At 36.2% G+C, this 18106-nt stretch overlaps 1 protein-coding gene across 1 annotated transcript in view; it reads left to right on the forward strand.

Moving 5' to 3' along the window:
- The first annotated feature begins 13043 nt into the window (after window positions 1-13043).
- The window catches only part of LOC114045739 (sodium channel protein type 1 subunit alpha-like), a 132503-nt gene continuing 127440 nt past the window's right edge, over window positions 13044-18106 (forward strand). The window contains 1 exon segment of the mRNA XM_027865914.1: window positions 13044-13307. Coding sequence (XP_027721715.1) covers window positions 13044-13307 — 264 coding nt within the window.

The raw sequence follows: 18106 nt of genomic DNA on the forward strand, positions 1-18106 counted from the left end.
CTGCCTATAATCACCCAGATATAATATTAAGCCGTAAAAATTAAAGAACATTTTAGTCAATCTAACCATATACAGATACTCAAAATCTCCAAAATAAATGAAATTAAAAACTTTAAAAATATAGAAATTTAGATGAAGAAATCAAAACTAGGTAAGACCAGGATAAAACACACTCCATCTCCCTGTCTGCCACTCGAGCTGTTCTGAAAAGCCTTTATTAAGTCCACAGAGGATGAATTTGTATCCCAGAACTTTCATTCAGTTACAAAAAGCAGTCATTTTATCCCACCTACACAATAATCCACAAAACATCAAACAAAAAAAAAGTAATAATAGGATAGGGACTTTGCCTAGGACTGTTCCTATCTAAACTCAATCAAACAAGATAAAATATGACATTATAATATGACTTTTCTGTTAATGCTTTAAATAATAACTAGAATTTGTACAGAGCTTTAAGATTTGTAAAATATTTTACACATATTATCTCTTTTTATCTTCACAACAACCCTGTGAAGTAGGTTCTATTATTATCTCCATTTTACAAATGAGTAAACGGAGGCAGATAGAAGTTAAATGACTTGCCCAGGGTCACTGTTAGCAAGTCTTCGAGTTTATATTTCAACTCAGGTCTTCCTGTCTCCAAGTCCAATCCTCTATCCTTGCTAGTTGCCTTGCAATTTACAAAATGCTTTCTTTACAACAATCTTTTGAGGTAGGCAATGTGAGTATAATTAATGCTCTCTTATACATGAGAGAATAGAGGCATAGAGGTTGAGTAACTAACTCAAATCACATGGCTCATGATTGTTGGCGCCAGGATTTGAATTTACCTTTCCTCTTAGCTCCAATTCTAGTGCTTTCTTCAGTAATCACACAGCTCTGTCAAAAAATAAAGATATCATCTGTATTGTAAATATCCTACAGCACAGTCAGGGAGATTTATGCATATCAAAATAAACAGAGGAAATAGATGTATTCTATAATTTGAGTGAATCTCTAGAACAGAAATAAGTTGAACACTTTCATAACAAAGTTTGGTTCTCAGGTTTTTAGCACAGTTAATTTAACTTTTAAAATATTACCACTGTATTTTAGCATATAGAAAAATAGTGAGGTGGGCACTTCAAGAGGCCCCACCTTTAGATTATTTTTTTCCTTTCTCCCAGAATAAGACAACGTGGCCAAATTTGTGCTTGTACACAGGGCCCTCTATATGTAACCATTTCAAACTTTTGGGTCTCAGGACTTGTTTATATTCTTACAAATTATTTTGTTATATCTATGGATATGTACCATATTAGAAATGAAAATGTCTTAGTATTATTATGGAGAGCTGTGACCTCACAGACCTAACTTGCTTAGAGAACCACCACTCTAGAGCAGCATTACTTAAGACAGTAGCAGTAGAACTGTCCCTCCCCCAAAGCTATGAAACACTTCCCTCTGGACTTTCATTATAGACTATTATTTGCCCCTCAGGTACAGAATGGAGCCATGTTACATTAGAGGACACAACAATCTCTTCTTCCTATGAATTTATAACACTTATTGCTTGCGCCATTTGTTGTAGGTCAGATCTAACTCAGTCAAGTCTGGTAGTTGAGTTTCAATATTGGAAAGAAATGAGACACTGGTAGACTATCTAATAGTTAACAATCCCAGGTCTGGCCAGGTCAACCCTCTATTCAGTAAAATCCAGTGGCTCCCTATTACATCCAGAATCAAATGTAAAATCCTCTGGGTTGTTCTTAGTTTTTTTTTTTTTCTTATGCCTTACTACCTTCTCCATACACTACAATCCAGTGACACTGGACTTGTTGCTGTTGCTTGCATAATGTAGTCCATGTGTTTTCACTGGCTGTCCCATAAGCCTGCAATTCTTTCTCTCCTCATTTCCGTATACTGGATCCATTCTTTCAAATTAGCTAAAAATTCCTCCTTCTGTAAGAAGCCTTTCCTAGTCTTCCTTAATTCTACTCTTTTCAGTAGATTACCTCCAAATTAACATACACATATGTATGTATGCATATATATTTATATAAATTTTTTGGATATACACTATATCCCACACAAAGTTTTTTATATGCTGTCTCCCCCCAATGGCCTGTAAAGTCTTTGAGATCAGGGGCTGCTTTTTGCCTTTTAGCACTTAACATAATGCCTAACATTAGCAGGCACTTAATAAATGCTTTTTTGACTTGACTTCTAACAGAAGAAGCTTTACTTAGTCATACCATGGAAAAGATACTCAGCAAGGATACAGCAGAAATGCATTGGTGCAAAGGGTGTGGTCAGCAGGATATGGTGACTCACTCTGCAATGGGATACTTAACAAATCTGAAAAGCACCGCCTCCTCATGAACCAACACTTTTATGCCCTTAGGCAAGAAGGAAGCCAAGGCAGCAGTTTGAACCTTAGTCCCCTGAACAATTCAAGTTGTGGGGGGTAGCGTCCTTATTTTTTAAGGGAAAAAGTAGCCCGCCTTACAGTATATGATGAGCACCCTGTTAGATATTGTTCCTACCACACAGATCATTTGACAGATTGTTCCATGTGGTATTGTGATAACTTTTGTATTTATTTAATTCATATGGTTGTTTAGTTTTCATAGATTCATGTTAGTAAGAAAAGACCTCAGGGCAGCTAGGTGATGCAGTGGATAGAGCACCAGTCCTTGATTTACGAGGACCTGAGTTCAAATGTGGCCTCAGACACATAACACCACTGGCTGTGTGACCCTGGGCAAGTTACCTAACCCCATTGCCTAGGCAAAAGAAAAAGAAAAGACTTCTTAGAAATCGTCTATTCTAACTCCCCCATTGTACATATGAAGAAATGGTGCTTAAAGAAGAAGTGAGGCGATTTACTCCAGGTCACATATCAAGACAGAGAATTATAATCTTATAATAAAAAAAAAGGGTTATAATCTCAATTTTCTAACTCCTGGTCATATGCCCTTTCTGGTATGTTATTCTAGTCTGCCTAACTAAATTGTAAATCCCTTAAGAGCAGAGACGTCCTGTATTTCTTTATGTCCCCCTTACCCATAGTAATTATTACTTATGATAGATGATATCAATTAATATTGAGTAATTGACCAACTAACAGTTATAGGACTTACTTTGAGATTCTGTTCTTTCTAATTGGAGAGGATATCCTATCCTGTAGGATATCAAAGAATAGGAAACTGCTAGATCAGCTTACTTTCATACCAAAATCTATGTATGTATGTACGTATGTATATGTGTGTGTACACAGATGCCTGGGCATGTATTATATACATGTATATGTGTGATATATTATATTTCATATTATATCTATTATATTCTATATTATGTAACATATATAATACATATAGACAAAACATATCTACCTTGTTACATGTCTTTCTTTTTTGTCTCTTCTCTGAAGTCAGTTTGTCTCTGGTTCCTTGTTCAAGTTCGTATCTGTGTTTGTGCTTGTGTGTGTTATGTATGTTCTTCTCTTTGCATACCTCTTTTTCTCTCTGATAGGTTTTTAATATCTTTTCTTCTTTGCCTATGTCTCTCATTGCCTGTCTTTACCTTCATTTGGACCCCCTTCTTCTCTTTTTTCTTGTTTTTTTTTCTCTCTTTCCTTTTTTTCTTGTTTTGCTTTTTAGTGAGGCAATCAAGGTTAAGTGACTTGTTCAGGGTCACATAGCTAGTAAGTGTCAAGTGTCTGAGGCTTGATTTGAACTCAGGTCCTCCTGACTCCAAGGCCAGAACTCTATCCACTGTACCACTTAACTGCCCCTCTTTCCTTTTTTCTTAACAAAATATATCAAATTATTTTTTTTTCTTATTTGTTTTATTTACTGAGTAGGGTTTTGTTTGGAATTTTATTGATTTGAACCTATGATTTCTTCAGTATAGAGAATTCCTACTGAGAGCGCTCATTCCTCCCACGAAGATCAGTATCTGTTCTGCAATTTATAGCCTTAAAAAGCTGCCTGGGACACTGAGACTTGCCCAGAGTCACTCACCTACTATGTATCAGAAGCAGGTCTGGAACCCAGATTTTCCTGACCTCAGGAAAGGTCTTCATGAACTACATCAGGCAGCCTCTCTGAGATTTTTTTAATGTATATAAAAAACTAAAAGAAGGCACTTTTACTCATGTGAAGTTTGATTGATGCTTTCATATTAATTTATGATTCCCAATGGAAAAAAAGCCCTATATCCAAATCAGTTCAATTCAACTAATTTACTAAATGTCTATTGTGTGTAGAGTACTGTGTTGAGGGCATTAGGGACGTGGGAAGAGGCATAAAAGACATGGACCTGTCTTTAAGAAGCTTGCTCTCTAAATAAGTGCTAAGAAACATAAACAACTGTAATATACAATAGGTAATAAACATATCTGAGAAGTACAAGTGTGGTGTGTTGGGAAAAGGACTGGACCTGGAGTTAAGAAGGACATAGATTTGAATCCTGCCTTAGACACTTATTAATTGTATGACCACGGAGAAGTCATTTAACTTTTCTGATCTTCAGTTTTTTTATCTGTAAAATGGAAATAATAATACTTAATTCACAGGGTGGTTGTGAAGATAAAATGAGATAATGTACTTTTAAAACTTTATATAAATATTAGGTCCCACTAGGAGAAGCCTAAGGCTCTAAGGTTGTTACTAACAGGGGGATCAATGAAGCAGTAGTATTTTAGGATTCTAATGAGATGTAGGCTAGGAGACAGCCTGAGCAAAGGCATAGAAATGGAAGGCATATGCCATGGGGTGTGTGGAAGGGATGGTTCAGTGATTGTAGTATAGAGTATCCACAGAGGAATGATACAAGATAAAGCTGGAAAAATAGGATGCAGGAAGATTGTGGCAGGACTTGAGTGCCAGTTAAAGATTTGGAACTTAGCTTAATAAGAAATTAGGAGCAACTGAATTATCTTTGGGCAAAAGTTCCATCCAACCAAATTGTATACTTAAGAAAAAATAGTTTGGCAATTTTAAGGTTGTATGAGAAGCCAGAAGACAATGGATGCAGGAAGATATGCAAGGAGATTATTGCAATAATTCAGAAATCTGTCATAAAGGTCTATATGAGGACAATGGCAGAAGGAGTAGAGTAAGGACTTAAGAGATACTGGGAAGGTAGAATCAAGAGACTTTGGTGTAAAAGATAATGGCCCATTCAATAGTTACAAACTTACTAAAGCTAGTTTTCTTAAAATAAAGCTATGTACAAAGCTAAACATGTCTTTATTTTACAAAATTAAGGGTATAGACTAGATAACTTTTCTATGATTCTGTGAAATAGTGTATTTGTATAGAGGGATTGCCAACCCTCTTTAGTATGGAATCCTCCAAGCTGGGTTGCACAAACTCCTCTACCTCAGTGTGGGTTGGAGAGGTTTTGAAGTCCGATGCAGGATGAACTGCAAGAATCCATGAGTAAGTAAGTTTACCTCAAATAAAGGCATGCCAAGGGTACTACAAAGATAACCACAACCATGTGGTTCACCATCCATAGCCTCCTCCTTACTGCAGGGCAAACCTTGGCTTGAATAACTGCTTCCTGTCAGGTCTAGTGGTATTATGCTTGAAGTTCTCTCTGCGAAGGGAAATATTTATGACAAACTATATATTGGGGGGGATGATACATACTACATTTATCTCTTGGTCTCATGCTGTTAGCATTATACTGTAGAGTCCTATGTCAGATGCCCCTTGATGATATAATTGACTAATTAAGATAATATCTTTCCATATCCTTAAGACTTGATCATCCTATCACTTAAATCAAAAAACATCTAAATTTATTTTGTACACTGACAAAAGTACAGTGTAGCTTTCTGTAGAATATATCCAGCATTAATTCAGTGTCAGAAGACTAGAAACTGAATCTGCAACTTGTTCCCCCAATCAAATCCAGAAATTTGTCTAGAAGTAAAAATATAGGAGTGACAAATATATTAAACCAATTATCAAAAGTCATATTTCAAACTCTTTCATTATTTTCACATCATTATATAAAACATTTCCATCATATGATCACATAATTAGAGAATCTGAGATTAGAAAAGACTTCAGCAGCCGTCTAGTCTAAAGAACTCTTGCTCTTTGCTTAGGATGAAAACACCACGGTATATAATCGACCCAGAATCAGAACGATCTGGGTCCATATCAAACCTGTGACACTGAGGGCTGTTTGTTTGTCTTGAGCCTGTTTATTTACCTGTAAAATGGGTATGATAATATTATAGTACCAACCTCATAGAATTTTTTATGATGCTCAAATGAGATAATGTATGTAAAATACTTTGGACTTTAAAGTTCTATATAAATGTCAGTTGTTATTATTACAAGCTAGTTTTCCAGTGATATCATGGGTTGATGGGCCAATACATTTGACATAAATATTCAAGAACCCAGGGTTAACTCAAACGATAATAGGGTATCACAGTTGAACTTTAGTGAAGGTAAAGAAATAATCTACACTTATACTCGACACAGATCTTTCAAAGAAATTGAAAGTACTTCCTCAACATGCAGATTTTTCTAGTCCTTAGTTTTCTTGGCTTTCACTTAAACTCAGGTAACCATTTGAAATCTCCAGGTAATACAGTGAGTTTTCCTTCAAGGTGAAAATGGACCTCAATCAATCAGAAAAAGATATTCATTAAATAACAGCTATGTGGGACAGCACTGTGAGAGTTGCTGGGGGAAATAATGAAGTTCAGATAAGATGTATTTGGGGGATTAGAAAAAACCAAAGACTAGAATGGGGAGAGATTTGAGGCAGGAAAATCAACCAACAGGCTACTGTGGTAATCCAGGCATAAGGTGATGAGGGCCTCCTCATAGTGGCAAGGAGAGATTAGAGGAGAAAAGCAGGCTTATTATGAGATGTTATGAAGATATTTGCAACAGGTTGGATATGAGGGAGAGAGGACTGATGAGAAACTGAGGAGGCAAGGATAATACATAGATTAATTGCAACCAAAACAAAAAACAAAAATTGATAAGATTCATCCAATTCTTTATGAAGAAAATTTTCCAACTACACAAATAGATTCCAGGTAAATACAGATAACGATAACCAATGTCCTTTTGAAGAGATGTTACCATTTCAAAAATTTGACTTCATTGCCCAGAAAGTCTGTGGAGTAAGATATTAGAGAGAACATCTTGTTCTTTTTTCCCCAATAATTGTAACAACCATTACAAGCTCCTCTGACCTGAAACTGGTCTACTCAATAAAGTACAACTCTTTCACACTCCCTGTGTACTAGGAAGCAGAACTTTTAAGACATATATTGGCATATAGAACAATAAGGACTAGGTATCAAGATATAAATAAATTACCTGAGGAGCATTAATATGTTTTTTAACAACTCTTTGAAGCCCAATTCAAAAATCACCTCCTCCATGAAGCCTCCATTACCTGGTTGGTAATGACCTTCCTCATCACACCTCATATTACAAGCTGCTTTATATCTCACTAGTGTATATAATTGCATGAACAGTGAATTATTGTTATCTTGTCTCCCTAATGGATTTTAAAGTCAATGGGGACAGGGACCACATCTTATCTAAACTTTTGTATCTCTCCTAGAAGCAAACATAATGTTCAGCCACGTAGCTGTCACCTAATGGATGTTTGCAGATTGACTGAGTTCCATTTACACCTTAAGGAAAATTCTCCAGTATTATCTGAAAATTTCAAATTGTTATCTGAGTTTCAGTGATATAAACATAGATAACAATAATGTACTTTTCATACAATTGTATCTATTAGTGAGGTGCAAAGCAACATGTAACAAGAGGTCTGAAATGGAAAGTGACTATCAACCAGGTAAATCAATGAGATTTTTGGATCAGGCAAAATGGGATAAGGGAGGATATTCCGGGTGTGAGGAGTGATGTGGGGGGAAAAAAGCAAGTAAAAAAGGGTAGAGAGTCATCCTGATTGACTCCAGTTTAGAATACATGGAAGGCTACATTATGAAACAAGGCCGTAAAAGTGTGATGGTGCCAGATTGTGAAGGGCCTTGAATGTCAGATAAAAGAGTTTGAACTTTACTCAATAGGCAATAGGAAGTCACTGAAGATTTTTGAGCTGAGGACTGGCATGACCAGATCTATGAGAAAGGTTATTCTGGCAGTGGTATGAAAGATGGGTTTAAAGGAATAAGTAATGGGGATGGGAATCAAGAAGTCAACTAGTTCACACTTTATATGTGTCAAATACTGTTGTAATCCCTGGAGATAAAAATACAGAGAATGAAATAATTCCTATTCAGAAGTGGTTGGGATAGTCAAGAAAGGCTTCATGAAAAAGATGGATGATGCATGAGAGGAGCCTTAAAGGAAGACAGAAGTGAAGACAGAGTGCATTCCAGGAATGTGGGATGGCCAATACAAAGGCATTGAGACTGGAGATGGCATCCCCTGTCGGAGGAACAGAAAGAAGGCCAATTTGGCTAGCTCACATAGGGAGGGATGAAAGGTAATGTCCAATGAGGCTAGAGAGGTTGGTGCCTGGTTGTATAGGGCTTTAAAAGCAAAACAGAGGAGTTAATATTTTATATTAGAATCAAAGGAAGCCACTGTGATTAATGGAGGAGGGAAATCACAAGGTCAGAGCAGTCAATGGACAGATCTGCATCTAAGGAAGACCCACTAGGATTGCTTATTAACAAACAGGTACCAAGGAGGACCAATACTTGAGTGGTGGCAATGAGAGTAGAGAATTGGAGACTCATTCAAGAGAGAAATGGAACTTACCACTTTTTCAATTTTTAAACAAGATAGTAAAATGCATATATTATTAAATATTATTAATTAATCAATAGTATTAATATATTATACATAAAATATGTTATTAAATATTAAATATATTAGAGACTGGTTTTATAAATAGTACCTGTTCCTGACAGAAAGTTGATTTGAATTGGTTATTTTTACTTGATTAATAGTTGTTTTATTATATAATTATTTTTAAGTATTATTATAATTATTTTAAGTAGTAAAATCACAGATCACATAATAGCTATTATATCAATTCATATAATAATTACCATGTGGTACTCCTTTGAATCATAATTTAATAAAAAAAATAGATTCAATACACAGCTGTATTTGAATGGAAATTCTGCTTTGATCTAAGAATGCATTTTTCCTAATTCCTACAAATTGTTATAGGGAAAGAGTTTATGAAATTATTTCTGGCTCTGAAAAGTTTCATGAGCACATAATACTTGAGAATAATTAGAGATTTACAAATTTAAAAAAGGAACATCTCTCATATAAACCAACTTCTTGTCCTCTGACACTTTCACCACCCTGGGGCAAGCCCTCATCATCTCCACCTGGCCTACCTTTGTAAATTAGGGGCACATAACTACAGCAGTTGGATGCTCCCTGAGTTACAGAAATTCAAAAATGTGGAGATTTGATCAGTTTCTCCTCCCTATTTTAATTCGTTCATTTGAGGCCAAATGCCTCTGCAAATGGGTGAATATGTGGAATCCTTATATATACACAAAGGGACATAAAAGGAAATACCCAACACTTATGTGTCCAAAGGTTCCTTATTTAAGAATATCTTTTACAGCTGGTTAGCAAGAGGAATGGGATGCTGCAGGATTCTAAAACCATATTCACACTGGGGTGATGATGTAGCAACTCCCCAGATTCAGTTCATGTCGCAATTCCTCCAAGAATATGGTTTTGCAGATTTTGCTGAAGTGTGTTAGAAATTCTCTCTCCTGTTGGGGGTTCCAGGATGGCAATTGGTAAAGTAAGGTGTCATCTCCTCCCTCCAGTTCCGAATCTATCCTTTAGGTTATATGAGTTCAATAATTGGGTGAGGGGCATTAACATATGAGACTGAGACATTCTTTGAATTACTCAACATTTGCTAACAAGAGAGATGCAGTGCCCAGGTGCTATGGGGCTGTGTGACCCCATTCTATATATTATTTAGATTATCTATTATGTTGTTATTGGATGAAGAGTGAAAAGAGCTCAGCTGGTTCTTTGAGTGAAAGCAAAAATGTAAGGGATAATTAACACTTAGTGTTAATATTCCAAATGGCTGGAAAGTGCCAAGAAAATGACCTTAGATTGTTCTCTCAAGAGAGTCATCAAAGGCCTTACAGAGGTCTTTAGGGTTCCCCCTATCCTGTTTTGGTCTTCTACATATGAAATACTAATTCAGATTCCACAGGACAGATAGGAAAAAATCTCCTGATATACCACAATTCTAATGGGAATAAAGAGCCTCATTTTTTAATTTAGCTATGTATAAAAGTATGCATGCATATATATTCTATAGCAAACATTATTGGTCCATTTATAGCCCTCAGAATATGGAAAGATAGCATTTGCACTCACAAAATTCTAAGATGAAACACGAAATCCTTATAAGCATAATAAAGGGGGGGGGTTATAGAAATAAGAGACCAGATATTACAGAAAGCATTTCAGAAATTAAAGTTTTATAATCTCTGACACACTGAGTTTTTAAGATTCCTGTGCCTCAGTTTCTTCTTCTGTAAAATGAAGGGGTTGAACTCTGTGACCTTTAAGGTCCATTTCAACTCTAGATCTCTGATGCTAAGTACTGGATACCTGAGTTGTGTGGTTGAGACTGGAAGCTCCGGATGTTTAGTAAAAAAAACAAAACAAAACGTAAGAATTGAGGAAGGTAGTTTATTTTACAGTATTTTCAATAGACTAGATTCATTTATTTCTACTTAGTGATGAGAATTTAGATTCAGGCCCCAAAGCCAAGTACGGCAAAAGGGCCCCCTTTCAATCTTTTCCCTCCAAAGAATACAGACTTCAACTGTAAACTCTGGTGGAGAGAAGGTTCTGAAATATTACAGAAGTCTATTATAGGCCTATTGTAGCATTAACTTACATTGAAATAGCAATTCCCTGAATAATGTCCTGACAGTCTGAAGGAGTTAATGCAGCTTTCAAAGGAGCCTAACTTGCAGAATGAGAGTAGCTTAGACACTGTGAAGATTTGGCTCAGTAGCACCTGTGAAACATGAGCTCAGATTAAATGTCCCTTAAATCAATACACTTGGGACCTGACAGCTAGCATAAAATCTGATTCAGTTCTGTAATGTGGAGCTCAGAGCTCAGAGACCTCTGGTCCCCACAGTATTTTTAATACTATAGGGAGAGCCATAATAGCCTTATCGTAGTGAAAACACAAATGCTCCAATTAATGCAGGAGTTTATGACACCCTGGTTTCATTCTGCTCACTTTCATAGTACAGGAGAATCCATCCTACAGTCTCCTGATGCTGAAGTCATCCACTTTCCCTCCCCAGCCCCTGCTTTATTTTTCCTTCAAACTTCTGGATTCTTTTCTTTCTAAATTAGTCCTCTTTTATTATTTTCACCTTTAGCATCTGTCCTAACCTTGTGACATGCATCTGTGTGGCCACAAAAATAAAACCCAGCACAGCAAAACTGGTCAATGTGTCTGATCACCTGTGATCAAGTCATAGTGTAAAAAGCATTGAGCTCAGAATTAAGAGGCTGACGTCCAAGTCTCAGCTTTGACTCTTGCTCATTTCATGACTATGATACAAGTTGCCAACTTTTTGAGCCACAGTTCCAACATCTGTAGAATGGGGCTAATAATACTTGAGCTATCTGATTCACAGGATTGTAACCTTAGGCAAGTGACTTAACTTCTCTGAGTCTCAGTTTGCTAATCTGTAAAAATTAGGTTAATAATTCATGTACTACCTGCTTCATAGGTTATTGTGAGAAAGACACTTAATAAACCTAAAAATGCTGTAGAAATGTGAACTGTTGTTTTAAACACCATGTCAACATTCAGTGTTGATGAGGTCATAGTCAGTCCAGGTGCAGACATGAGACCAGTGGTAAAGGCTGGCTATGTTAAACCCCACCTACCAATTTGAGTGTGGACATTTTTTAAAATCTAGTTCTCTCTAACTCACCAAGGCTGCAAGTGCAATGGGCATTCATGGGCCTGGTCCACTCTGATCAAGAAGTAAGCTTTGACCTGCTCCATTTCTAACCTGGGCCAGTTCACCCCTCTTTAGGCAGATTGATGGTCTTTCAAATCCTGGAGGCTCACCATGTTGGTGCCAGACTTGATTAGGTCTCGTGGTCACTTAGCTTTGTGATAGCTTAGAATTCTCCAACTCAAGTAATCAACTAGACTCTGCAGTAGTAGGGCCTATAGGCATGCCCCACCAATCCCTGCTGGCTGCAGACATTCTGACAAGCCAGCTAGAGATACAGATTTTATCTTCTCCCACTTTCTCTTCATTGACTTATATGATTTGTCTCCACATTAGCTCATTTTCCTCTTCTAGGCGGGTTGCAAAGATAAGAAGAGCAGTGCCATACAACACATAAGCAGTCAGTTTTTTGCAACTAAAATTAGCCTCATTTATTTCAGTTGAAACTATAATTAGATCCTCTTCTTTGAGGCCGTCTCCTGAATCCATAAAAATTATGGTTTGATAAAAATCAGAATCTATTAAAATTTAGCCCAGAAAACTGGTGTCTCAAGAAGTAATAGGCACTTAAACTTAATTTTAAAAAAATTATCTTCAGCAACAATTAAATCCTATGGAATCATTTTCCTTACCTTACCTATCTACAGGGAAAGGAAAGAAGCATTTATTAAGTTCTTGCTGTGTGCGAGGCACTATGCTAAGGGTTTTATAAGCGTTATCTCATTTAATCCTCACAATAACCTTAGGAGGTAGGTGCTATTATTATCCCTGTTTTACAGTTGAGGAAACTGAGGCAAATAGCATATGAGTGACTTGCCCAGGATTACACATCAAGGAAGTGTTTGAGACTGGATTTGAACTCGAATTTCTGATTCCAGGACCAATTTACCACTTAGCTGCCCCATTATCTGTAGCTGATAATATCAAGCCTGTATGATTACTACCATTGCTATTTCTCATAACTGTCCTTCTAAAGACTTGTTTTCTTGTTTCTTTTAGCACTTTCCTATGCAGAATAAATGGTAATTAAAATGTGCAGGATGACAAGATGGAGCAAACAGTGCTTGTACCACCGGGACCTGACAGCTTCAACTACTTCACCAGAGAGTCTCTTGCAGCTATTGAACAACGCATTGCAGAAGAGAAAGCTAAGAATCCAAAACCAGACAAGAAGGATGACGATGAAAACGGCCCAAAGCCAAATAGTGACTTGGAAGCTGGAAAGTCCCTTCCATTTATTTATGGAGACATTCCACCTGGAATGGTGTCTGAGCCCTTGGAGGACCTGGACCCATATTATATCAATAAAAAAGTGAGTGCTTATTCTGAGATTACTAGCACATTGCATACTTGGGATTGTTAAAGCAACAACACATCAGCGTGTTATTGCCATGACAACCATAGTATGTTGCTGCTTAAGAAATGACACATGTTGGCATATTCATTAACAGTAGATAGGATTTATAGGGAAGGATGGAACTCTCCAAAATGCATTATGATGGATGCATAAAATAAATATATAAAAAAATGTGCTGCTTCAAACAGCAGGCAACATAGCATATTAGGAATTCTCCCAACAGTGTAGTTCCTCTATGATTATCTGATATATTTTCTGTGTGCACAAATTGCAAGTTATAGGTATTTTTAATAAATGTTAGTGTTATTTAGTTCTCAGCCTAAGACCTAGAGGGTTCTTCATTGTAATCACATTACTTCAGCACTTCAAGGGATCCATGATTTCATTTACGTGGGTAGCTTCTCTGCTAATACAGGTTACATCCCCTTCTCACTTTAGTGAATAAGTTAATGAGTTTCTGTGGCTAAAAGACAGTCATGATGTGCTGGCTCCACATTGAGTGACGATCCTCTTAAATTGGGCTTGATTGGTTCTCAGATGACAGCGTATCCACAGACCCACAATAAAGTCTTCCTGTCTTGGTAGGACTCCCAAAAGCTTGCACCTCATTGGAAAAACCCTTGAGAACTCAGTGTCACCCCCAACTATAATATGGAAGAGACAGTGAAGTAGGACATGAAGTTATATTGCATATAATCCACAAATTAGAAGATTTCCTTCTTTTTCCCAGAGAAGCCTTATTTTACTTGACAGAATTCATACCTATCTACAAAACACACATCCCTCAATCACAGAATGAACCTTCATGTACTCAAATGAAATGTCTGAAGGTGAAACCAAAAGATGGCTATAGTCTCTTTTCATTTATTGTTCTCAAGTAAATTGATTAATCAAACTAAGTTTTTGCTTTTTGTTTGTTTAGACCTGTGATTGCATTGGTATGGGTAGTTACCAATAAATAAGCTCTTTCTCCAGTGGAGATGAGCAAGCCTTTCACAACTCAGTCTCGGAATAGCCTAGAGCAGTGAGTAGTTAAGTAACTTGCTTAGGATCACAGAGCCAGTACGAATCAGAAGTAGGACCAAAACTCAGACAGGTTTTTTTCTTACTCAAAAGCTAGCCTTGACTCAATTGCATTCTGCTGCTCCTCAATCACATAGTCTTAGTAAATTTATTTATTTTTATGGTCTTTCATAAGGCATAGGACAGAGTAAGCAGTTATAAGCTACAAGTACAAGAGAGCAAATTAATTAATTAAGCAAATGAGGTTTTTCAATTGTCGTCCACTCATGCCTTAAACTGCTTGTTTTACACCCCAACCCATGTCATGCATTGAAGAAACTCCTGCAAACAGAGCCAAGTTATTGCTTTGGGTCTGTATCTTTTGAGGTCATTATGACTCTAGTACCTCAGGAATTTAAGAGCTAACATCTCACTCACATTCAATTGGTAACTTTACCGAATACAAATATAGAATCATACAGAATCAGGACTGAACACTAGTTTAAATCAAGTACTTTTTTTTTTGCCTTGAAGATTTTGCAATCAAGTAAAGGGATGATCATTGTCTGTAGTTTTTTATTTCTCTATTTGCATGTTTGTAGTCTATTACTTTGCCATCAAGTCATGGTAGTTAAGAGCTTATCAATTTTATGACTCTACTCTTTTAGTAACTAGTATAGATATCTAATTTTATCATTAAAATTAATTTTTAGCAGTAAAGTTAATGTGACCTCTAAAACCCCAAAGTCCAAGCAATGTAAGTAGAGTTTTATGGGTATTAGGTCCTAGGAATAGTTAGAACTCAATATTAAATAATTAAATTCTGAACAATTAATTTTTTTAAAAAAAATTTTAATTATTTAAATGCAGATTTAGATATTTCAGACATATTCTCTATATATTTTCAGAAACCAGCTGTTCACTTTGTGTACTATGTTTTGTAATGAAAGTACATTAGTTGTCTTTGTGGTTTGTGAGGCCCTTCCTTTTTCTCCAGCCCCCTGCTACTTAAGAATCCCTGTTTCAGACCAATACAGTAGGGTAAACATCATCCCTTCATTATTCACTACAAACAAGCTTGGACTCTCCAGTATTCCAATATTTCACTGTATCTTTGTCATTAATGGGGTACTCCCTCCAACAGGAGGACATGGAATCCATCTATGACTACCCTACCTATGTAACCATTGTCCATATCCTTCTATAAATCCTTGTCAGGAATGTCACCCAATAGCCTAGGAGCCTTCCTCATATTTTCTTACCATGGAATGGATACTAGTGGAGCAATTGGTCCATTCACCACTTATTCCTCACTTTTGCTACGTGACTTGCCTCAACTAGCTAAAAAAATTAGAACCAGCGTTGCCCAAAACAGCAGAAGAAAATTGGCACTCAGCCTATGTACTGTTTCCAAGATTATATAACAACAAATTAACACTTAGGAATGAACAAATTCATTCTTGTGGATAATTTAGAAACTAAATTCACTCCATGAAATATTCCTTTTAAGGAACTTTTTCAGGTGGATATATGTTGCTGTACTGAGAGGGAATACTCAGTGAGATGGATATGGCAATAGAGAGACTTAAAAGCCCTGAAGAAAGTTTCAGACTTTCCAGAATGTTTAAAATAAGGATTTTAAGATCGTTTGGCTATCCAGCCTGATTCTGGTGCTGGAACTTTTCCTGCATTAGATTAGCATCATTTCTTCAATTCCCTCTAGTTTTGTCTATAGGTACACACTTTGTGAGCAATTAATAAAAACCAGGAAAATAGTTGATCAAAATAATAGAGGAAATATGTTTAGAAATATGTAATTATGATGTTGATATATTTTGCATCTTAAAATCCTTATGTAACTAGAATGAATACACAGCTCATCTAAAATACAAGAATATACCTATGATTCATGTAGGTAAGTTTATGTGATATCGCTAAATAAAGTTAACATTTGCATCTTCTTCCTATAACATTTTCACCTAGGATAATATTCCTTGAATTTTTATTTGCCAATCTCTATGTCACTCTTGGGTTGTTTTACAAATGGAGTTATTTCATTACCAAAAAAAACTACCTTAAATGCTCAAATTATTTGTTCTTATTAAAGTTGGAATCTTGACAGTATCTCAACCTTTAGAAGTTAATTGTATTTTATTTTTTGATGAGTAATGTCTTTTGGGTGATGAGTATCTGAAATTGGCTGCATGCTTTTTTATTAAAACCAAGCAGTAGGCACAGATTGTCCTTCAGGCTTTTCATCACCTGTTTAGCTGAAGGGTAAAAATGGTGGAGCTTAGGACCAACGAAAATGATACTGTTTCTGATGTTCTTAGCTAGTGCTGACATTAGGGGGAATCATCTTCGGAGTGAGGGAGGCGGAACTGGGACCAAAGGGACACAGTTCTGTATAAGTATCAGGGATGCTGTGTTGCTTTCTCCAAGACCACAGTGCTAAAATGAATAATGTGTCATTGACGTCATCACATTGAGTTGGACTCATTCCTGATAATATTCTGAATGAGAAAAAGTAGCTGTATCCTAGACATCATTGCAGAATTCAACATGTGTTGTCTGAGGATAAAGTATACTTTGTAGCTGAGGAATTTAAAGGATGGGATAAACACAAATCACACTGGAATGTTTGTGATGTTCCACAATTTGTCAGTGAGTTTACGAATAGATTACTACTGCCAGTATATAACATGTGCCTGTCTCTTTTTAACTTGTGCAAATTATGCGTTTCACCCCCAAAAAATATCATTACCATTGCTAAAATGGGTTAAGCCACCTTCGGTGAGACCGCAATGATGCCTGGACTTGGTAGAGATTTTTTTTCTTGCACATTCTTACCAGAAGGAAACCTGGGAACCTACCTGATCCACAAAGGGTTTAGGATTTGAAAAGCACAAAGTAAGAACAATGGCATAAAATAAGGGCCCGAAGGCAGTGATACCAAAAAAGGATTCTATGCCCTGTTAGAATTAATCCAGAGATACTTAGAACTTAGTGTTAAACTACATTTTCTTTTATGCTAAGTAGGACACATTTTAGCTGGTGAAAATGTTTTTTCTAGTGGCATAGCTCTCTTGTGATTGAAAATTTGATTTTGTTAACTTTTGATTTTCAGTGAATTTCTTCACCTGCTTCTGTTTGTTAGAAAAGTTTCTTTTTTTCCTGTCTTTTCATATACTTCTGGAAATTATAGATGAAGCATTAATTCCATGAAAGGAAATAGATTTTCATAATATATCATTTTATGAGGAAGAGAATAAGATGCCTGAAGTCTACAATTTCTTTAAAATGAGCAAGGTTGTAATAATATTTAGAAAATTTCCCATACATAATAAATTATATTATTCTCTTTGTTGTAGGGTAAATGGTTTTCCATAGTGTTTTATATAAACATCTTTTTTTTGGCCTTTTTATCAGTGAATTTGCAGAGGTGTACGTTTCATATTTAACTGTAGGTAGAGGAAAAACAGTACAACCAGACAGACTTTTTAAAGTGAATTCAAAGTAGCAATTCTGCCATGCTGCTTCTTGTAGTTCAATTTTCATTCCCATTAGGATTTCAATAGCTTCTTGTATTATTTTTTATTCTTCCCTTGAGAAAATTATTTAATGAAGCAGGAAAAGAACATAACAAGGGGCTCCATCCAAGATCAGATAAGGAAGGGATGAGCAGGTTTTCCTATCTTCCAGTGACTGTTCTTTTATTGCCTCATTAGGGTTCCAGGTTTTCCTAGACTGTT

This window comes from Vombatus ursinus, unplaced genomic scaffold, assembly GCF_900497805.2.
Source record: "Vombatus ursinus unplaced genomic scaffold, bare-nosed wombat genome assembly UNPS02014779.1, whole genome shotgun sequence".
Lineage (NCBI taxonomy): Eukaryota > Metazoa > Chordata > Mammalia > Diprotodontia > Vombatidae > Vombatus > Vombatus ursinus.